At 38.6% G+C, this 23857-nt stretch overlaps 1 protein-coding gene across 1 annotated transcript; it reads left to right on the forward strand.

Moving 5' to 3' along the window:
* The first annotated feature begins 544 nt into the window (after positions 1–544).
* Positions 545–23558, forward strand: kcnb1 (potassium voltage-gated channel, Shab-related subfamily, member 1). The gene is made up of 3 exons (XM_058402083.1): positions 545–849; positions 1875–2549; positions 17870–23558. The coding sequence occupies exons 2-3, from the start codon at positions 1974–1976 to the stop codon at positions 19781–19783; spliced, it is 2490 nt and encodes an 829-aa protein (XP_058258066.1). The 5' UTR covers positions 545–849; positions 1875–1973; the 3' UTR covers positions 19784–23558.
* Positions 23559–23857: the final 299 nt, after the last annotated feature.

Below are 23857 nucleotides of genomic sequence, written 5' to 3' on the forward strand. Positions count from 1 at the left end.
TTTTAATTTTATCCATTCCATGACACAAATCTTAATCTTCATCTTAAGCCCCAACTACATACATGAGTAAACATAGTAATTTGCGTGTGTGAAAGGGATGTTTGTCTACATTAAAAGGCAAGAAGACTGACTTTCTCATCCTGGTTGGTTGGACATTGATAATAAGCATCATTTGTTTATTCTACCCTTTATAGAACCTAGAGCCAAGGACACTTGAGTTTTTACCACAGCTAGTTTTTTAAGTGACAGCCTTGAAATGCACAGCAGTTTATTAAAAAGAGCTCTGGGCCTATTTGAGCACTACAAAACTCAAATATGATGAATGAGCTCCTAGTAAACACCTACAGTGTGTAGGAAACTCCAAATACACAATGGACACTGTGTCTGAATTCAGCACTACACCATTCATTCACCTTCCGTGGGTGTTCTTTCAGTAATAGTTCATTTGCTGGGTAAAATATCACCAGTGCATTTCTTCCCAGAAAAGACGAGCCAGTGTACAGATGCTGTTCGCCATTTTGGCCGAGGTCAGTGGGCCGTGGCGCAGGAGGGAGGAAGATGCTTTGCAGGACATTGAAGGGTTAATCCTAGATCCAGCCTTCCGCACACTAAAACCCCCGCCGCGAAATCAGCTCCACAGATTTACAGCTGGACTTGTTGATTTATTTCTCTTCCTATGAAAAACACAGGCGATTTGCAGCGAGCAGCCAAATATGCCCACGCTGGAAGATAGCGGTCCTCTGCATGGGCTTTATTTCATACCACACATGGGAATAAAGCAGTGACGCTCCTCCTGTTTTCCTTCTCATTTATGGGCTTTTCCATCATTCTCAGCCTTCAGCTACTGAGGTATGTTTGTGATGAATCTCTAGGCATTATTATTATTATTATTATTATTATTATTATTATTATTATTATTATTGTTGTTGTTGTTGTTGTTGTTGTTGTTAATATTTGATATGTATTTAGCGGTTACCAATACAGAATAATAATTCCCAAAACATATGTACAAATCAAAGCCCTCCTGTTTCCATCTTTGGGATTAGTCTACTTTATTGAGGCACATTTGTTTTCATGCACACTTTGGTTTGATCGACTTCCTAATTCCTCTCTAAACAATGTATTTGAATAAAAAAAAGAGGATAATTACCAAACATATTTTGAATTGACGGCTGGGTTTGATCCATATCACTCAAACCACTGGATTGCGTGCTGGATTATTTACGCGACCGAATTTATTTGTTAATTCAACAAAATGAAGTATATCAGGGGGTGTTGCATTTTAGCTCCGTCAAATTTTCCCCAAAAGAGGGCTTAGATGAGGCGTATTTTTCTTATCATGATTTCCTCCCGTTTTTATTAGCAGTATAGACCGGGCTGTGGCAGCGGTGCGGCTGCGCTGGTGGACAGCTGTCTACTATTTAACAACAGAAAATTGCATCTGGAATGTTATGTTTCTCCTAAAACATGCTGAAGCTGAAATCCACCACCCTCTCTGCACATAGACTACTGAATAGCAGACAGGTCCTCAAAGGAGACAGGTTGTTATTGGTACTAAAACTCAACACGTGTGCCCTGAGTATAGCTTGCCCTATCTAATATATTGCCACAGGCTCTGGTTATTATAAATCCATTTGCGTAATTAAAACCACAAGTTATATACTACAGCTGGGATTTACAATAGTGCATGGGTATGTTGAGCACCGTGCCCGTCATGCTCGAGCATCTTTCCATTCAGACGTGTAACTAGCTGCCACTGCTGTGGCTGAAGTGCACGTGTACTTCTAGTTCGTCTGGAAATTCCTGACCATTTGTTCATGAATCAATGCAGCAAGCCTGTACTAACTGTGACGTATTTCTCGTTTTCATTACAGCCATGGAAGAAAGCGGTTCCTACATCGAGAGGTAACGCAGGTTCCGCGGCCCGCCTGGAGTAAGCCATAGCCTACGAAACTGCGGCCGAATCAGAAACAATGGAGAGACCGTCCGCCATAATCAGTAAAGCAGGCTCTCGCTCGGCGGCCTCTCTGCCTCCGGAGCCGGTGGACATCATACGGAGCATGTCGTGTTACCGGCGTGTTCGTCTGAACGTGGGCGGCCTGCCGCACGAGGTGCTTTGGCGCACACTGGAGCGCCTGCCGCGCACGCGCCTGGGCAAGCTTCGCGCGTGCACAACGCACGAGGCGCTCATGGATATTTGCGACGACTATAACCTGGACGAGAACGAGTACTTCTTTGACCGGCATCCGGGCGCATTCACGTCCATCCTGAACTTCTACCGCACGGGAAAGTTGCACATGATGGAGGAGATGTGCGCACTGTCGTTCAGCCAGGAGCTGGACTACTGGGGCGTGGACGAGATCTACCTAGAGTCATGCTGCCAGGCGCGCTACCACCAGAAAAAGGAGCAGATGAATGAGGAGCTACGGCGCGAGGCTGACACACTGAAGGAGCGCGAGGGCGATGAGTTGGATAATGCGTGCTGCTCGGAGAAGCGCAAGAAACTGTGGGACCTGCTGGAGAAGCCGGGCTCTTCCGTAGCAGCCAAGGTAGCTATAAGAGTTGGAGCTTAGTACAATACAAGTGTATGTGTCTGTGTAGGAATCAACAACAGACTGACACATACATACATACACACATACACACACACACATCCTATGGCATTACATGACAATCAGTTAATGTTTCAGTTATGAGATTGAATGTCATACACTTGAGCACTGCTCAGCTGATGCTGTGCCTGATTGTGGTTTAAGTCTTGATAGGAATTATGGCTGACAGTTTTTTTTTCTTCCAAGGCACTTGGATCCAATAATGTCATTTCCTAATACCATTAGGCCCGATTCCCTGTCAAATCATGCTCTCTGCCAAGGTAAAATCGCAACGTCCACATATCTATTGGATGGTTGGCACATTTATAACCTGGCAATTAGCTTAAAAGGGCAAATAAAAAAGTGCAATTCTCATTAGTCCTGTTGTAGAGGAAATCACATCACAGTTCTTTGGCAGTGGGATTAACTTATAGTTTATTTACATGAGAAAATACTAAACAATATTGAATTAGCTTTTTGCAGCCTGATCCATTTGTGCAAGGGCTACCAGGGTTCAGATGTCCTATCTTAGGTGGAAAAACCGAGGTTGTTCTGTTACAGCTGTTATTGAGAATAGTCTGGGGCACAGCATAAATGATCCATTTAGATTATTGACACACTTAAGTATTTGATATGTTGCTTTTAGTTAAAATATTATAATATACATATTTAACAATATGTATTCAACATAGTGCATATAACAGAAAATGTTTTTTCTTTACGTGAAGCACAGACGTTTCAAAATGTTCAGCCCTCACAGGAGTGCAGCAGAATCATTTGCAATGGGGTGGACAGATTGGTGTTTTGGTGGTGACTTTATTCGGGTGGGAATCTAGAACAAAATACAAACCCACATCAAGAGAAAATTATATAATGTAGCTGCCCAGTCTGTGTATGGCCTGAGTAGGATCCTAATTGATCAAGAAATATATACACCTAAGCAATATTTGTTTGTCACCTAATATGCTACAAAAAGTCATAGCTAACACACCATTAGGTTACATGTTATGCTAGACTTAGAAATTCAAAACCTTTAGCCAATGGTAGCTAATACTGTACATAAGAAAGCATGTGTTATGCATCCAAATAATGAACGTCCTTACAAAATGATTTGATATATATATGCTTTCCTGTTTGTTGACGATCTTTTCTGTTTAACAATATTGAAATGGACTTTTGATTCATTAACATGAACCTATCACAATGAGAAGTACGAGGTACTTGACCAGTACCACCCTAATAATAATAATAATAATAATAATAATAATAATAATAATAATAAAAGAAATGATTTACTATGGGGGGAGCTATGTGGAGGCCAGGAGTGGTCAGTGCCACGCTAGTGTAGTTCCACCTATTAAGCCTTCTCTGAGATTCTTTTTGTAATATCTAACCATGTTGACCTTTTAAACAAATTTATATTAATATACATGTGGTGTGACCTCTTCAATCCACTGACCATGTATAATTTATAAAACATAAGGTACCATAACATTAAAGGGGGTGGTGATTTCAATGAGTGGACAGTGAGGGAAATGGAGTCCTGGAATATATAGGACACAGCAGTGCTCCAAGCTCTTCATGTAATACAGTAGCATTGAATGTCATCATATCCTAGCGTCAATAACACATGAGTTGTGGTCCCTGGGGACTCAGGTCAACCTCATAACAAACATCTTGCTCAGAATACTGTCATTATGCCTTGCTTAGTTGTTTTATCATCCAAATTACTCCACAATGCAGTCATGTAACTCCCAATGTCATGATTGATCATGATTGTTATTGATCATGATTGTGTTTGGTTAATGTACATCTGTGCATATTTACATCTCAGAGAAAAAAGAAATACACAGACAACATTAGAGCTTTTCAGTAAAAAAAATTGTATAGAAATGGGTATATTTTTCCAAAGGTGATTTAAGTATATTTATATTAAACATCTAATCTATTCTTTTAAATTTCTTTTGTAGGGAAATAAAAGATAAGTAAAGATAAGTTGCATCTGTGATTTGTATGAAAAATTCAATTTTTTTGTAAATTTTATGCAATGTTTTATGTGTTAATTTTAATTCAATTTTTAAGCACTTCTTATGTAGGTTACAATAATTCTGGTGTTGATTATATTAGTATTTTATGTGAATTTGTGATAAACCAGGAAAAAATACAGTACTGAACAATCAATTAACCCTGCTACTTACAAGAAGACACTGAAAGAGCTGATTCATCAGTGTACAGTATAATTTTTGAATTGGTGAATTATTTCAGTAGACAACTCAATACACACCAATATCCAAGGGTTTAATGAACACCTACAGTGTTTATGTGAAGCTAGATGGCCCCAAATGGTCACCATGATTCAAAACTGTGTTTATTCAAAGCTATAAGAGTTCATACAACATGTTAATTCAAAACTGCAGGTGTTCAGTCAACACTTGGCTACTGAGTTACAGTAAAGAAACGATCAATATAACAGATAGGGTGAATATACTTTTGTTGTTGTTATAACTACTCTTGGCTCTTTGTGCTTCTTCCAATTTTCTTCATAGACTCTGTATCCCAGTCTTCCTCCTTTCAGTCTTTTACACTGCACCTCCAGCTAAATGTCAGGGAAATGTCACATTAATTATCTTTCATGAGACTTCATGTCCTATTCTGTTTTTTCCTTTCCTCCTTCTTTCTATCCTGTCCATATTCAGACCAGCTCAGTCTACATCTGTCTCCAATCACATTTTGCTGCATGGCTCCACCACACAATGTGATTACAGCTGACCACTGGCTATCTCTGCAAATTACTGTCTGCTCATATTTCACCATTTCTCAAATGTTTTTCTTCTGTACACTTACATTACAGAATCTTGACCATTACTGGAAACTATTAAAAGTTTTTGCTAGACAATAGCAGTTTTGTGGTTTTCATTAGAGCAATATAATATAATGCATATGATTGGTATGTATATGCTGAATTCTGTGAGTGCTGAATGAATGTCAGGGCCAGTCAGGAGCCAGTCCATCCTGTACCAACAAATTGTCTGGCTCCACTAGGGAGCGTAGTTGTAGAACTGGAATCACTTGGTAGCAAGACTTCCAGATCTGAGACAACGCTTCTAGGTACCACTTTCTCAGACATGTGCACTGTCATGACTGCACCATTATACAGTCCCAGTAGCTTAATCTCTATCAGCTGGCTAACAGCAGGCATGTAGCAGGCAAAGTTTAAGAAATTCTGTGCAAGGTGAAGAGAGTCATCCAACCGTGTGCTGGTTTGATTGTTGATGGACCTTTCTGTCCCAATATTCTGCTATTGGACTAGCATGCTGAGAGCCAACATAGCTTTAATTCTAGCTGGTTGATGAGTTCTGCACCCAAACCAGTGAGAGGAGGGAAGGGTCTTACCTTGGGGTCTGCCCCCTGCTCCCCTTTGCCAACACTTTAATCCCCCATTCCCTCCACCCCATCCCCTCTGTATGCTGCTACAGTGACAAAAACCAATTACATCTACATCATGATTACAGTCAGAAATATTAAATCGGACTTTATTCAATATCTCATAGCAAATAGCTTTGCTTCATGGACCAGGACAAATAACCAAATTCGCAGAGACAAATGATAAATTATGGTGCATTATCTAATAAAAAATGCTAACTGCAAAATTTGATTTTCAGAGTGGAAGAAAAGTACAGATTTGCTATTATTCTTCCTAATTCTTCCAGCTTGTAGTTTCGTGCATTTTTAATTCACAGTAGTCACAAAAGTTGTTTTTATCAAAGCCAGTGTTTGAAAAAACCTTTTATACATTCCAAGTGCTACTTCCAGAGACTCATCTCTAAAAAAGAGAAAACTATATTAGCAATACTATATTAATAGACTCACTTTGCTTCTAAAACAGCCTCAATTCTTCATGGATTCCAAAAGATGTTGGAACCATTCCTTTGCTATTTTGGTCCATGTTGACATGATTACATTAGGCAGTTTCTGTACAATTTTCAAGTTTATTTTTCATTCAGCAAATCTCCTATTCCTTCACATCCCAAAGGTGTTTTATTGGATCAGAGCCAGTGACTGGGAAGACCACTGAACTCATTGTTATGTTCATGAAACCGCTTTTCACACAAGATAGGTTGGGTTCATGGATTCATGCTGTTGGCACCAAATTCTGACCCTATCAGCTATGTGATTAATCAGATCAGGCTATGTTTTTCAAGTCTTGTTTTACTAGCATGTCCAGTTTTGATGAGTCTGTGCCCACTGCAGCTTCAGCTTTCTGTCCTTGGCCGCTAGAAGTGGAACCCAGTGTGATATTCTGCTGTTGTAGCCCATCCACTTCAAGGTTCTATGTATTGTGCATGTTGAGATGCTTTTCTTCTCACCACAATTTTACAGACTGGTTATCTTAGTTACTGCTACCTTCTGTCAGCTTGAACCAGTCTGGCCATTCTTCAATCAACCCCTATCTTCATGAAGGCATTTCCACCCACAGAATGGCTGTTCACTGGATGTTATTCCTTATTGCACTATTCTGAGTAAACTCTAGAGACTGTTGTCCTTGAAAATCCCAGGAGATCAGCAGTTATAGAAATACTCAAACCCCTTTATTGAGACAGCAAAGTACTCAGTGTTGATACTGCCAAGATGAAAATTAAATGTGCTGAAAAGTGCTGATACTGTTCTTTACTGAGGATGAGAATCACTCAGCATTCTGATACTGCACTCTATTGAGGGTGACACTACTCAAAGTGCTGATATTGTACTCTGTTGAGCATAATAGCCACTCAGAGTATTGATACTCTGATTGATACTCCATACTGTCATGGTTTAGAGGCTTTATCATGGTCTCTTCTAGCATCAAAACTGCCTTTGTGTTCTAGGCAGCCATATTGGATCCAAAATAGCCTGCTTTATCCTGCATATCTCCCTTCATCCACTTTTCTTTGGCCATTCAAATTGTTTTAGTTGGCTCTTTTAAAATTATTCTGTAGTCAGCATGGTTTTAGTCTTTTTCAGACAAATCAACATAATCAGTGACAATCAATCATGGCAGAAATAGTAATAATTCAAATATTAGAATCATAACACAATATGTTGTGTGAATTAAAAAAATTATTAGCAAGAATCATAGTATAACACTCAACATCTTTGAAATTTCTTCCACTCACTAGCAAGACATGCTTGACACAAATGGTAAACAGGATGAATTAGTGGGCAACCAACATAGAGTCATAAAGTGACAACACTGCTTTTGTACTCAGTCCAGTATGTATAGAAGTAAAACTATTATCCATGGTAATCATATCTAAACTACAAATACAACAGACTCTTGAACTGAGGTTACTGTCTGTGTGGAGATTTGTAAGGGTTTGATTTTCTGTATGTTTGGGTTTCCTCTGGGATTGCTGGTTTCTCTCCACTGTCTGAAAAACAGGTTGACAGATTGGCTAAGTTGATTTGCCTCTAGTTGAGAATGTGTGTAAGTGGTGCCTTGCGATGGACTTGGTGAATTCTTCTGACAAGAGTAACGCAGTTACTGAAAGTGAGCGAATATATCATTGCATATGATTATAGCACTGACTTCTGACATGTAATGCTTAGTCCTTTGGTGCAAAATACAAACTGTTTTATGCATTATCTAACATTAGTCACCTGTAAGTACAGATGCTTCTGGAAGCCATGAGGCATGTTATTGTACAATTAAATTTAATCATCTCACTGCAGCACCTCATTTGTGTCATTGGGTCAGTAAAGGGACTTTCATTTGCTTTCCAGTAGGATTTTAACTGTCTAATTTAACTGTCTAATAACTGTCTAATTCGATCCTTACTAGTATTATTTAGGTAAGATGAACTAGCTGTTTGAGAGCAATTGATGAAATATGGTAAATACTCTGGAGCCAAGGCAAAAAGATTGATGAATAAAACATTGATATTCGTTGGTAAATGGAAGAGCACCATAGGGTGTATATGTGGGTTCGCCCGTAAAAGCAATTCAGATGCCACTGTGACTGAATCTGGCAAATAACCAAAAATTATATAAGATAATAAGGATTTGAGCAGAGATAGTTGTATGCAACAGAACAAGTAATGACTAACCTGTATGCTCTTTATATTATTATGGGGACTTATATAGAGCAGTTGAGTAGACCTCAGTCACAAATTTACCTCAATTTTAAGTGATCCGTCAAGGGCAAAAAAACAACCTGGACCATTGTTATATTGTTTAATGCAAACCCTTCATACACCATGCAGCTTTCGAAGACTCTGTTCATTGTCAAATTTACTGAGTGAGACTGAAATGAGACTGGAGAGACAGCACTGGAGCTACATGATTGCTTTGATGCACTGTCTGGGGTGTTTTTAAAACTGCAGCTGCCAACCTAGATGAGCTCAGAGACATTGTGTTGCCATTCATTTCAATAGCAGTAGAAAGTTAAAGAAATTCAACAATAATAATCCATGGTTCACTATCAAGGTCAAGCACATTTGTACAGCCAAGGAGGCAGCTTACTGAAGAGGAAACAGGATCAACACCTTACCAATTACAGAAGACCCATCCACCCTTACTCTGCTGTAAATCATCAACTGCCTGATGGTCTGAATGAGTTTTACTCTTACTTAAGATTAATTTTGTTAAAACCAGACTTTAAAATACATTAAATATACCTGTGGTTGAGATGTATGCAAAAAGAGCAACTGTAGTTTACAGACATTCATGTAATAAAGTGCCATAATGTCCTCATTTGAAGAGTTTTTCCAGGCCACCATGCAAGCAAAGTTCTTTACAGATACAGTATATCCCAATGTGTAATTACTGGGGCTTTTAAAAAAAAAGGGAATTGAAAGGGTTGCAATTATTTATCAGAGGTTTCAACCTAGTTTACTATTACCAGACATTACTGGAAATCTTTAGAGAGGTCTGCATTATGAAAGTATCCACCAGTAGATTTCTTGGTTTTGATTAGTCGTGTTGAGGTAAATCAAGTAGCCATGAAATTAAGTCTGCTCTGTCTTTTGTTCTGTCTCATGCACACTACCACACACCATCAGAATGAATTCAAGATAGCTAGAGCGGTGCCACCACAACCAGTGATATGACATATCTGAACTATTAGGAATGGACTTAAATTGTGTACACTGCTGATAATCAAATGCTTTGTGGTAATGTTCAAGGGTAGAGAATTAGAGTATTTACCACAGATTTTAATATACTTAGGGTGTGCATGGAGGATGAGGGATGGAATATTATATTGTTTCCTCCTTTTTTACAGATATTTTGAGTAGGACTGATACAGAGCAGATATTATAAATAACATATACTATATGTTAAAATATATACTATGCATATGTTTTATGTCTCATCCTTTGTCTCAACTCAACTATACTGGGTCCATAATCCCCAATTCTCAGCTCTCATATTTGTTAGTTGACTTGTCTCACCAAGAGATTCCTGGATCTAATAATACAACAGCTTTTTGCAGTTCAATTGTTGACTACAATGGTGATTTTACAACACATTACTTTTTAGTTTTTATTTGCTGGGATTACTATGTCTACATGTCTTAAATCATTGTATTCTAGCCTCATTCATTTAAATATCATTCCCTCTGATTTTATGTTGAGCCACCTTTTAGCACATGATTGCAATCATACACGTGGAAAAAACTGCAATCATAGCACCAATGCAGTCGAGCCAAATACAAGTGTGTTGCTCTTATGTATTAGACTACTTATTGAAAAAAGAGGCATATGTAACTGGGGTTCCATGATTGAGTGCAAGGTAGCCATTAAATGGAGTCAATCATAGGAATGCTTCAGTTGGTATTTAAAGCACAGTACCTGTAGACCCTCAACAAGAATGCTTGTGCAGCTGTTTTCTTTACCCTTTATTGGTGCTTTCCAAAACACACAAATAGCTGGCCAGGTTCCATACCTGTAAGAAATGTTCTGACTAGTTTAGGTGTTCCCAGCAGTAAACCATCAATAGGTTCCCTGTTTATAGACAATGCTGCCACCTGCACTTTTGGGGTAGACAAGAAAAAGGGATACTTCTATTTGACTCTGCAAGAGCCCAAAATAATGGCCAGTGTTTCTCACATAAGGAGAAAATTTTCCATTTGCTTGCACAGAACTACAACATAGTTATTGCATGTTCACTCACAAGATTAGCTGAACCCTTTCTGCACCTGCCAGTATGCTGGGGTTGATCCCAGAAGCTGGATCTATAATTTTAAGGTATGTGGTCTACTATGCCTTTCATCAAGGAATGCAGGTCTTGTGTGGTCGGTCGTGGGCATAGAGAGCCCATCAGTAATATTAACAGTTTAGTCTTGAAAATTGTTCAGACAAGATGGAGCAACTGACTTACTGATTACATAGTCTGTTGGATGTTCTAGAAAAAGATGTACAGAAAAAAATCTGTACAACTATAGATCTGGGAATTTGTGTGCAGATACACCCTGGCTCAAAGCATTTGTCTTTGCCCTGTCTGTGAAACCACATCAGAGAGCGAGTCTGTTAACAAATAGATCAAATTCTGCTCTTCTGTTTTCATCTTAGCTTACGTACCAACATGTCAGTAGGTAAGCAGCTCTTCAGACAGGTTATTATCTGTCCACTTCTCTGTCCATAGAATGCTTCCTGACATTGCTTGCTCTTTTTTGCTTACTCTTGGTGGTTGATGCAAAACACTTCCATGGTGCTTATTTGCTCTAATATGTGTAATTCCCCTCATGAGTTCCAAAACTTTTGGCAGAACATTGAAACAATATTGTTGGAGTTGCAAATAAAAACATCCTGGCCACTCATATAAAGAATGCATATGGGCGATGTGTGGCCACTAGCAATTTAATAACTCTCATTTATAATTGAGAATATTTTTTTAATCATAAATTAATAAAAGCTAATAACAGACTTTTCAGAAAGTCTATACTGTACATTATAAACATTAATGGGTGATGTGTGGCCATTAGCAATTTCATGACCGCATCTATAATTGAGATGGCTCTGTGCTTCATCAAGAAGGCTCTTTGCCATTGAACAGCTTGCTAAATGTCTAGTGACTCTAGTGGAAGGTTTTGTGGTTAGCTTTAAGTCGTAGCTTTTCTGCATGCATGATGAGGACATTTGTCTGGCTAAACACCTGTTTTTTGAACTGCCTACCCAGTAGTCAATTGTACAGGTAAAGGAATATGCAGAGACCCTGCTAATGCAGGAGCTCTAAGTCAATTCACACACACTTTGCAAACACCTAGGTTGATAAGTTGAAAGGGAAGCATACATCACTCTGCTGTTGTGGAAGTGAAGAATTTTCCTCTATCACACAGTTTAGATTATTCTCTCAGATCTAGGGTCATGTTTGTTTGCATTATATCCAATATGCATATCAGACAGAATTAAGAGATCATTTTGGATTATTAGATACAGAATGGGTAGAACCTCTCCGAATTTAACCAGGTATCCTAGTGCTCTGGCATTTTATTGCTTTTAGTAGCAGCTGAATGTCTACAGTCAGTTTTGACAGGTTGTGTGGTGTCTCATGGCAGTCAGCTATGTATTTTTTACACAGTCCAGAAAACACACTTGAATGCAATGCAAATAGCTCCTAGTGCAATGTTTTGTTTGTGATTTAATGGAATCTGCATCACGATTGCTGTATACCTTTTTGAATGGGACTCCCAAACTTTTCAGCCACAAGTGACTGTCTAAATAAAGGTCTATGTGAAGTGCATCACAGCATAATAAATGGCATCTCTCTAGGGGCTCATAAACCTATTATACTCTTTCTGAATGTGAGTCACCTCTCTCCACCACAATTCCCTGACAGCCTGCTGTGGGAACTTCCACTTTTGCTGGAATCCATTAAGGTCGCTATTTCTTAGTCTACTGCAAATATGAGGATTTGAAATGGTTGGTTCTGAAAACTTCAGTAAAAAAGCATTCTCTGGCAAAAAGCTCACATGGCATGGGTTGCTGGCCAGATGATGCTACTTTACCATTATATGCTTCTGCATGCGTTGTGCCTCCTCCTTATGGGCATCCTGGGAACACTGGATATGATGCAGGAGATTATTCCCCAAAATCTATGGAGCATTATAATTCCTTGGCATGCTCTGGGCTAGAAAGAAATCACTCCCAGCCTATAGTGTATACCATTGTATATATTTTTACTTATGACCTCAGGCTGTGCTATTGTTCTTGGCTTTACAAAATGTAAAAATAATCCACTGTTTGGTTAACAGCGTGGGTGAAAAAGACTGGCCTTTATTTTCAAAAATATTTTTTCTCTGAAAGAGACAGAGAACTTTGCCTTGACCAATTACTCTCTACCAGCTGGCCCTGAAAATGAGAACTTTGGCACCTCCCATCATGACAGTCTAAGCAACAGCATGTGTGAACCGCAAGAAAAAATTGACGGCTGTTATTTTGACTGTTTACAAACTGAATCTATTAGACTTATGCCCATGTCACTATGGCACATAACCAACAATGTGATCAAAGCACTACATTCACTGTGTAGACAGACTAACTGTTTTTACAGACACACTTGTTTGATCTTTGCACAAACCCTAGGCAAGGCTGGAAAGTGAAACATTTCATATACTCAATTCCTGCATGGTGTAATGAAAAGTGAGAGCAATTTCATCTCATTGTATTTCTTCTAGTTTCCCGCAGTGCTCTGCTCTCTCCTACCCTCTCTCTCTTTCATTCCCTTTGACTCTGAGCTTCATTCATGTTTTCACTAAATTAAAAATGTTTGTTTTCAGGGGTTTTTTTCTCTTTCTCTTAGAAAAAATAAACTAAAAATGTGGGGTTTTTTGTTTGTTTGTTTTTTAATGTGTTTTAATGGGACAAACTTGAGCAAGCACCAGGTTACCTGGACATTACATACAATGATCACACATATATTTGATAAGAAATTCGATTAAGTATACATTCAACAGGAATTCTGACAAGGTTTGGAAGAGAGTGTATGTATGAATGCCTTGTCAATACTTTAATCGCAGCAAACCCATTCACGTCCACCATTGACATCCAAGTCATGTTTCCATGGTGAACTACACTGGTTTCCTTGGTGATAGCTTGTGTTTTGGTGCTGAAGTAAGAGTGTGTAGCATGTGCTGAGTCTGTAATGTGATTTCAGTTTTTTTTAAAGCCATGAAGGTGAGAAGGCAATTGAGAGTATAGTGTGACCAAGATTCAAATGCAGTAGCCTTACTGCTGATAAATGAATTTATTTATAATTATCATTTAAAATGCACTATATTTGCAAGTATAAATGAGCTGAGTGAAGCTATCTGTTGCTACAGAAGTCAAAAGTAGTACACAAATGCACCTCAAGATTATGTTATAGGAATTGTTAGTAAATGAATTCAGTGAAGCCTGTAAAGCAGGAGTTGATTTAATGGACAAAAACCATTTAATTCTAAGCCTGAGGAAACTACACTCAGTTTGTCTTCAATTAAAATATTATAAAATGCTTATTTCGCCTGCACAAACACTCTCACTCTCACACACACACTTCCATCTCTGCAATGCTAAATAGCCTGTCGTCAGTGTCACCATAGCAACAGTGTCGTATGCTTGGACGCACAGCTGCCTCTACCAAGATTAGCTTGTGTTGTATGTAGGTTTAGGATGATATGTACGTCTTAAATATGTTCTCTGTATGTTGTTGGTGTGTGTGTTCTTTGTGATTACAGTCTGTTGGAGTGAGTGAGGCATGTTTCTGTCACTGATATCTCTGTACACTTCAATAAATATACAAACCCTAACACAAACCTCATGTTGGTACTGTGCCTCTTGACACTTAGCATATATAATTAATTAATTAGCTCCATTGATAATTGTGCCACGGTAAGGTCTACACAAGGATAAGGATAAAAAAAGTGTGTGCATGCCTAGAAGATACTTCTCTAGACTACTGTTGTCCCTTTGGCTATACTATAAATAGCTCTGTAACTGTCTGGATGGGTTTAAATATAGACACTAAGGCAGGATTCTCCCCCAGCACTTAGCCACATGAATAAAATATGAGAAATGTGGCTATGCCAAAGACCAGTCATTTAGGTCAGCTGTGTGTGTGTCTCTGTCTGTGTCTGTGTACATGTGTGTCAGCTGAATTTTGGTTCATGTCTCAAGGGCTGCTGAAACACAGTTGAAATGGGGGGTGGGGGGATGGAAGTAAGAGCAGGAAAACAAAAGAGCAGGAATCTAATTTTCCAGCCATTCATGGAGCATGAATGTGAAGACTTGAATGCACTGACATTCACAAGATTTTGTGTAGTAGCATGGTCAAGTGTGTAACGTGTGTGTATGTGTTATCAGTCGACTACTGTGGAAAATGAGGAAAACATGGTCTTCACTTGGTAACCATGGAGACAGTGTCACTTTCTGAAGAGCTTGGAGGCAGGTTCAGAATCAGTCTGCTCAAATCACAACACACAGTGCCTGCCCTGCACAGTAGTTACATTCCCATGCATTTACAATTTACTAATTTGTCTGCCGCTTTTATCCAAGGTAATTTACAGTTGAATAAGCAAGTGAGGGATTAACGGTCTTGCTCAAGAGTAGCAGCTTGGCAATGTTAGGACTGGAACTCACAACCATTCAGTTAGTTGCTTGATTCTTTAACAAATGAGGCTCAAAATACGTGTCAAAGCTGAGCCAAGTGTCTGAGAAAAGTACAGAGAAAATGCAGTCTTTCAAGTATATTTAAATGTATTTATGGATGTTATCTGTTAGCACTATTAAGTTGAAATAATATTAATTTACCACCAGTTAGTATAGTATATTAGTTAAACCATGAACTTTCCTTGTTTCATAATGAATTCTAACAATCTGCAAATTGAGAGGTGCTAATAGGATTGATGGCAATAAGCTGCTTCCAGATGTTATCATAGTGCAAAAGCATGATGCATGTTGATGCTTTAGTGGTTCTGAAAGTGAGAACTAAAATAATAAAATGTGAGACAGCTGCCATTCAAACACAGTGTTTAGAATTCCACTCTCTAAAAATCAAGGATTGAAGCTCTGAAGAAAATGGAGAAACAGACATAATACCGGGATACAGAGGACCAGAGGGATGAGAGAATCTGGAAAGACAGAAATCTCTATGAACTTACAAGCCCTTCCATGCTTAGGCCTTATGTTGTGTATGGACATGGTTGCCATGGAGACGGATCTGCAGCAGTGTGGTCAAGGTCAGAGCAGAGGAGATCTTAGAGAAATGGCCAAAGGTGAAGGGAAGCCTTTTCAGCATGTACTCACAAACACACATATGTTGATTTTACTATTTTTGCAAGGACACACACACACACACACACACACAAACATGCCAGCTATGCACATGGGAAAAAAAGAAAGAAGGAAAAGAAAGTTCAGTCCTCCTGCTTCTCTCTTCTTTTTAATTCATGCACAGATTGAGAGACTTTTGTTGCTAAACAATTATAATTTAAGTATTCCATTTATTAACGCATGCAAAATGACATACTTGTCTATCATTAATCAACTATAATTGTATTGTTTTGTATTATATGCCTTTGGAAAACTAATACATTACTATAAAAGAAAGAAAATACAAAAAATATTAAAATAAAGGAAATAAACTATGAAACAGAGGTAAACTGTTAGGGTCTTAATTCACATCTGCCATGGTGTCATGGCAACAGTGCTCTCCTTCTCTGATTGGTGGTGGCCAAGGGCTAGCTAGCCATATCCTTCTCACTGTGTTAGGGAGAACATTTTCATATGAGTATGTCTTTGTGCTGGGGTGGGGGAACTATGAGCAGTGGTGAATATACAATAGTTTTTCATGTTACTTAAGGGTCCTTTTGTCCTGGTTACATACCTACAGACCTTCAGATATGTGTTTGTGCCTCTCTTTATGATTGTGCACCCAGTTCTTCACCATTCAGCAGCATATAAAAAAAACCACAAGACACATAGTGCATAGTTTATGGTTTTCTTTACCTAACAAACTGTATTAATGTACAATGTAAATAACTATTACAGACATTAACTTGTGTGTCTTACCAAACCAACAAGAAAGGAGTTACTATTGTAACTCTTATACATTATAGCTTGTTTTGTTATTCTACCAATATTACTTTACTTATCAATCTAATATTCAAGCAGAAATAGAATTAGAGACCCAAACACACATTATATACTGAGTGTATGTGGTCTAATGATATGAGGTCCCTGTGGTAATTCATTTTAAATATATATAACTTACTGATATATTTCATGGTTAGAGGAAAAGTTTGGTTCATTTTATTTGTCAGACTTACCACACCAAAATTGATGCTCATGAACTCACTGTTATGGCTTGGATTTCTTTAAGTTCTATAGTAATTTAAAGTTAAACTCCCAGAGTGTTTATATTGCACTTGGGTCTGCTGCCTTGTTGATGAGAGAGATAAGAGCAGAATGACCTGACCGGTTGGAGTTGACAGGAAATCTGGAGTAACTCAAATGATCATTTTTTACAACCATGGGGAGCAGAAAAGCATCTCAGAATGTATAACACATCAAACCATGCGTGGGATTCACTACAACAGCAGTAGACCACATCAGGTTCTGTTCCTGTCAGCCAAGAACAAGAATCTGAGACTATCATCGACACAGATACACTGTAACTAGACAACTGAAGTTGTCAACTGAACTAAAAAAATATTTTGGTTGATTCTGTGCTCAGATTCTTGTTCTTGGCTAACATAAGTGGACCCCAGTTTAGTGTTCTGCTGTTGTATCTCACCCACTTCAAGTTTGGATGTTTTGTGCATACTTAGGTGCTTTTCTGGTCATCATGGTTGTGAGTGAGTTACTGTATCCTTCTTGCCAGCTTGAAACAATCTGGCCATTTCCCTCTGACCCCTCTATCAACAATGCATTTTCACGGAGCTCATTGTTTTTATTTTCAATTTCAAATTCCTAGGAGATCAGCAGTTTTTGAAATACTCAAACCAGTCTGGCACCAGCAAACATGCCATCCATGGTTAAAGTCACAGAGATCACACTTTTCCCCCATGCTGATGTTTGATGTGAACATTACTTGAAGCTCTTGACCTGTATTTTCATGATTTTATGCACTGATTGGATAACTGCATAAATAAGTACATGTGTTCCTTTTAAAGTGGACAGTGAATGTATTTCATGTGGTTGACAAAGTTTTGACTGGTCACTGACCTAAACAAAAATCTATATACAAACCTAAGGAATTGTAAAAGAATAATAATCCTCTAAGTGAATGTCTCTCTAATTGTGTTTTCTGCTCTTTCTGTTTTATAGATATTGGCCATAATCTCCATATTGTTTATTGTACTGTCTACCATCGCTCTGTCTCTCAACACACTTCCAGAACTGCAAGACATAGATGATTTTGGGCAGAGCACAGACAACCCTCAACTGGCCCATGTTGAGGCAGTTTGTATAGCCTGGTTTACCATGGAGTATCTCCTTCGCTTTCTTTCTGCACCCAATAAATGGAAGTTTTTTAAAGGTCCACTCAATGTCATTGATCTGTTGGCTATCCTTCCATACTATGTGACCATCTTCCTCACAGAGTCCAACAAAAGCGTACTACAGTTCCAGAATGTTCGCAGAGTGGTGCAGATATTTCGTATTATGCGGATCTTGCGAATCCTAAAATTAGCACGTCACTCTACTGGGCTGCAGTCACTCGGCTTCACTTTGCGACGCAGTTACAATGAACTTGGCCTGCTAATCCTCTTTTTAGCCATGGGCATCATGATCTTCTCAAGTTTGGTCTTCTTTGCAGAAAAGGATGAAGATGACACAAAGTTCAAGAGCATACCTGCCTCCTTTTGGTGGGCTACTATTACAATGACCACTGTGGGATATGGGGACATTTATCCAAAGACATTGTTAGGCAAGATAGTTGGCGGTCTCTGCTGCATTGCTGGAGTGCTGGTCATTGCTCTCCCTATCCCTATTATTGTGAACAACTTCTCTGAGTTCTATAAGGAGCAGAAAAGACAAGAGAAGGCCATTAAGAGACGTGAGGCTTTAGAACGAGCCAAGCGCAATGGCAGCATAGTGTCTATGAATGTTAGGGATGCTTTTAACCGTGGTGCAGAGCTTCTCGATGTGGTGGTGATGGAGAAGGGTGAAAAGATTCAAGATAACCATCTCTCACCTAGTCGCTGGAAATGGTCATCCAAGAGAGCTGCATCTGACACCAGCTCCAATCGCTCATTCAATCAAGAACAGGGCTCCCCAAGCAAGGTCAGGGCCTCCAGCCCTCAGAGGCTCAATCCACAGAAATTAGAGGAAGTGTACAACCAGATGACCAAGACGCAGTCACAACCCAACCTCAACACCAAAGACAGGAGTTCATCCCGAACAGGTAGCAGAAGGGATGACATTGAGCTAGGTACCTTACCAGGCCAAGGAGTTGGTCCATTTGGGGGCCATGAAGGAGTGGTGGATATGAAAAGTTTGTCCAGCATTGACAGCTACATCAGCTGTGCCACAGACTTCCAAGAAAACACACGATTCCATTACAGTCCAGCAGTGGGCTTGTCCCTCCCTGAGAGCTCTCATTTTTCACACAGTTCTGGATTATCAGTACGGGTCAGTGCTAATCCAAGCCTTCAGACCACAATGGAACATGAACCCATGCTTACTCCACCATGTTCTGCTGCAAAGCCACCTGACACAGAGGGTTCACTTTATGGTGGAAAACTTCTGAAAACACATTCGCTTAGAGTGAATCATAACAGTAATGGAGATTCAAGTCCAGTTGGTGGCCTTTTATCAGACAGCTCTGCTCTTTCAGATCGCTCACTGATCAGCCCTGAAGTATCTATCTACACTACAGCTAGCAGCAGGACTCCACCGAAGACACCAGAGGGAGTTGCCCTCACACCTACTGTTTTCACATTTCATGATGCCTCTATCAACAGGTATATTGATGCTGATACAGATGATGAAGAACATCTCAGAGAAAGCAGTCCATCAGACCGTCTGCTTGGAGGTCTGGGCACCAAGCCTCATCTACATATCAGCTACCAGAGGGGCACCAACCACTTGGAGGCAGCACAGAGGCTGTTGGGTCAGAACTGTCGCTTCCCATTGGGAAGCAATCCAAGTGGAAGTCATGATAATCATTTGGCATTAGGTGCTTTTAATAGATGTAGAGGGGACAGGAGACGTTCCAACACCTTTGATGAAAGCCTCTGAGACATTTGGGTGCATTTAGTGACTAAAGAGAAAAAAGAGCAAGGCAAAGGCAATGGAAATAGTAAACATGAATGGTCAGAGCAGTGTCCACAGATGTACCATAATCCATATCTCCCCATCTCTCCCAATTTTTTGTGTGTTTACGGCATTAGGTGTTGGGTAGCCTGCACTGGCATGTCCCAAGGTAAACTGAAACAAATGTGACTATTGTCAGAATCCGATATAATTAGTTTTGTGCAGTCAGGTTGGAATGAAAAATTCAACAATGAACAGACTGGACAGGTCTGTAAAGTAAAGACAGGGACAGTCATTCACTGCCAAAGTCTCTAGCCATTGTCCAGAGTCCACTTTAAAGATTATGCTTTAGATCAAGTTCAAGTTATAGCCTGTTTATGAGTGCAACCCAGTCCCTCTCCCTGTTGAGAAACTAGCCTTACTTAATTGCAGGTCTGAATGTCTGAATGTCTGCAATGCCTGAGAGTGGGTGTGTGAATAGGTCACTGTGAGGAGAGTTGTCCTTATGGTAATATTTGATGATTTACATTTCTGCACACACTCACAAAGTTATACACACACAGTGTATTTATTTTTATATAGACATGAACATTGTAGAAATCTAGAAATTGTACCATTCTATTGTGTTGGGCCAGTCAATTGTATACCACAAAGGACACACACTGTGGGGATGCAATCTTAGTTATTTTATTTTTCATTCTTCTTTTTCATTCCTTATTTTATTTATTATAGCACTTGGCCACTTATGACAGTTTTTATAAAGACTGGCCCAAAAGTAGCATTTTCTGTCACTATCAATGTTACTGTGTTTGTTTTCATGTCGTCGTCTTTAGAAATCAATATGTAGTATGAAACCTACTTCAACATGCACTGTAAGGCCAAATGTATATGGACACCTGACAGTCTTATCCATATGTGGGCCTTCCACAAACTGTTGCCACACAGTGGTCTAGAATGTCTATTAATGCTGTAGCATTAATTAATTATGATTTCCCTTGATTGGAACTATGGAGTCTAGCTCAAACCTGTTCCAGCATGACAATTCCCCTGTGCACAAAATGAGGTCTATGCACAAGACGAGGTGCACAAGACAAGGTGTGTCAAGGTTGGTGCAGAAGAACTGAGATGATCTGACCTTATCCCCACGGATCACTTTAGGAATTGGATTACCTGGAGTACCTGGCCTCATTAATGCTCTTGTGGCTAAATAGGCACAAACACTTCAAAATCTAGTAGAAGAGTTGAGCCTTCCTAGAAATGTGGAGATTTTTATATTAGCAAAGGGGTGTGAGGACTAAATCTAGACTGGGAGGTACAAAAAACACATATGGGTGTGATGACCAGGTGTCCACATAACCATAAAGTATATTTGTCATAACACATTGCTACCATTAAAATAATTATGACAGAGGGATCACATACAATTGCAAACATAGCATGAACATTTGTTGTACAATTGAGGTACATGGATTCATAAATATCTCTACTTCACCATTCTTTCCTTCACCATTTCTATAACCCCCATGTACACATACAGATGTCCATGCAGAAAGGATTCTCAGGTATGTATAACATGTTTTAATAATAGCAACATCAGTTGATATGGTAACCACTAGCCATCGTAAGTGTGCAAAAAGACTTTGGAGATAGGTAGTTCATGTAAACTAAAGCTTTCACAAAGTCAAGTGTAGAGAAACATATGGAGGCAATGGAGGAAAGAACTATAGGGAATTGGCATCTCTGTCACATTAACACACATATCACTAAATGTGACAGATTAGAGGAGACACCAACATCAAGTCTCTTAGTAAGATGTTAATCTTGGCATAGATTCTACAGTCTCTGGAAGTGTACTGGAGAAATGAACACTATATATATTCCTCAAGCTGGTGTTTTGATAATGGAGGTAATGTAACATATCAGTCCAGTATATCCCATAGTTGTTCAAGTGCGTTGAGATATACTTTACATTATTTTGGTCCTCACCAAACAATTCCACTCCCATCCAACTGAAAGTGTTTTATTATAGGATAAAAGTAATCACCAAGAATACCTTTGCAGTGACAGTTCCCTCTAAGGAGACAAATGGACCCAAACCATACCAGCAAAATGCCTCTAACAAAGCTACTGGTTTCCTTTACTTTGTCACCCACCTGTACTTCAATTACATTACTGTTCGTATTACAGTTTGTTTGTTTGACGGATAGTAAGATAATCTCTGTTCAATGTTTCTATTGTATGGTTAACTGGAAATAGCCTCTTATGTAGTGAGTTATTTGGCAGAGAATTATTTTATTACAAAATGTTTCATTTGAATTCTGAAGTGGATCTTTTAAGGCTGTTTTTAATATCGCCCAGAAAGCATTTCAGACTTTTGTCAGACATTGTATATAAATATTTTCAGTGTGAAAATATTTTTCAACCTAGTAAGCCAGACTAGCAGATGGATGTAGCATACACAAGAAACAGTTAACTGATTGCTATAACCACCCCCCACCCCAACCCCATTAAGATGTGTGTGTCAAAATTGATAGACTACCTCAAATTCATGTATCATACATGTATATCAAATTTGGTGTGAATAGGCAGAAGTGTTGCTGAGATATGCCCTCACATCTAGTTTAGTCCTTGCTGTCATATTCATAGGCCTGTCAAACCAGGCCAGGCAAACAGTTTTAAAATAAATTATCCTTTAAAAAAAATAAACTTTCATGCTTTGAGCAAATTTTAATACAATTTCTCGAGAAGAAGCCAAACAAAAGTTTTGCACATCATGCTAATTAGCCCGATAACTAAAGGGTGGAGCTAAAATTTTGTTTGTTCATTTAACTGAAATTCTGAATACATTAAATAGGTTTCTATTGTATGGATAATTGGAAAACACCTTCTTATGTAATCCATGCTTACTGGCAGAGCATTATTTTATTATGGCTTGTTTGATTTGAATTCCAAAGTGGGTCTTTTACAGCTGTTTTTAATATTGCTCAGAAAACATTTCAGAGTTTTGTCAGACACTGTATATAAATGTTTTCAGTGTGAAAATGTTTGAGGTAACAGTCAGCAAACAGTGATGACAATCAAAACATTGATGACATTGTAACATAAAAGAAAATCGAATGAAACATTTATCCCTTTGGTGGGTCAAACTGTGATGAAATTTAAAAAAAAAATGCATTTTATCCAACAGCCCATTTTATACATTGTTTTCAGTTTAGTTATCTGAAAAGTACAGAGCTTTCAACATTGAACTTCTTTTTTTCCCCCTTACAATTATTTTAGATGAAAAAGCTCATAAAGGCAGTATTTGTGAGCTGTGTTTCAGGTTTTAACCATGAGCACAATCACATGACCTTTTTTTTTTAATTATTATTCATTCTTATAAAGTCATGGTGTAGGCTTATTAAAAGATGTTCATTTGAATATTCATTTGAAAATCATTTTAAAACTAGCAGAATTTATTTTCCAGGGAATTTACAAAAACAAAAAGAATTGTTTACACCCCCAGTCCCCTGAACTCCTTTATGGTGTTGTTCGTAGGTCTAAAGGCTGTGTGTTTTGTAAACTTTCTACTTGTCAACTTTCTATGCTGTTGTTTCTGTATGTGTTACGTCATTTGAAGCATGTCGTACTTCTGGAGTTCTATCTTGTTCTATATGTGACACTTTGTCTCGTAAAAAGAAATGGGAAAATATGTCAAAATGTCCTATTATCTTTCATTTTCTTTTCATTAAAAAATACCCTACCCATTTTGACTGGCTGAACATTGAATAAAATACAAAATCAAATGTGTTTTTGGTTGTTTATTTCAAATATTGTTCACAAACCAATGTCTGACTACTATTATTTACTTACATACATTCAGTAATCACTTTATTCTGGTTAGGGGAGATCTGAAGCCTTTCCCAGGAACACTGTGCATTATATACTGGAGAATTCTCAGTATATTTGACAGCAGTCCCTTACAGAGTATGATGTGCATAGACATTCACACCTAGGGGTAATTTATCTACTTACCTGTAGATTTGGCACATCTACATACTGGCAAATGTTTCTGCGGTT

This window comes from Hemibagrus wyckioides, linkage group LG11 (assembly GCF_019097595.1).
Source record: "Hemibagrus wyckioides isolate EC202008001 linkage group LG11, SWU_Hwy_1.0, whole genome shotgun sequence".
In the NCBI taxonomy this organism is placed as follows: Eukaryota; Metazoa; Chordata; class Actinopteri; order Siluriformes; family Bagridae; genus Hemibagrus; species Hemibagrus wyckioides.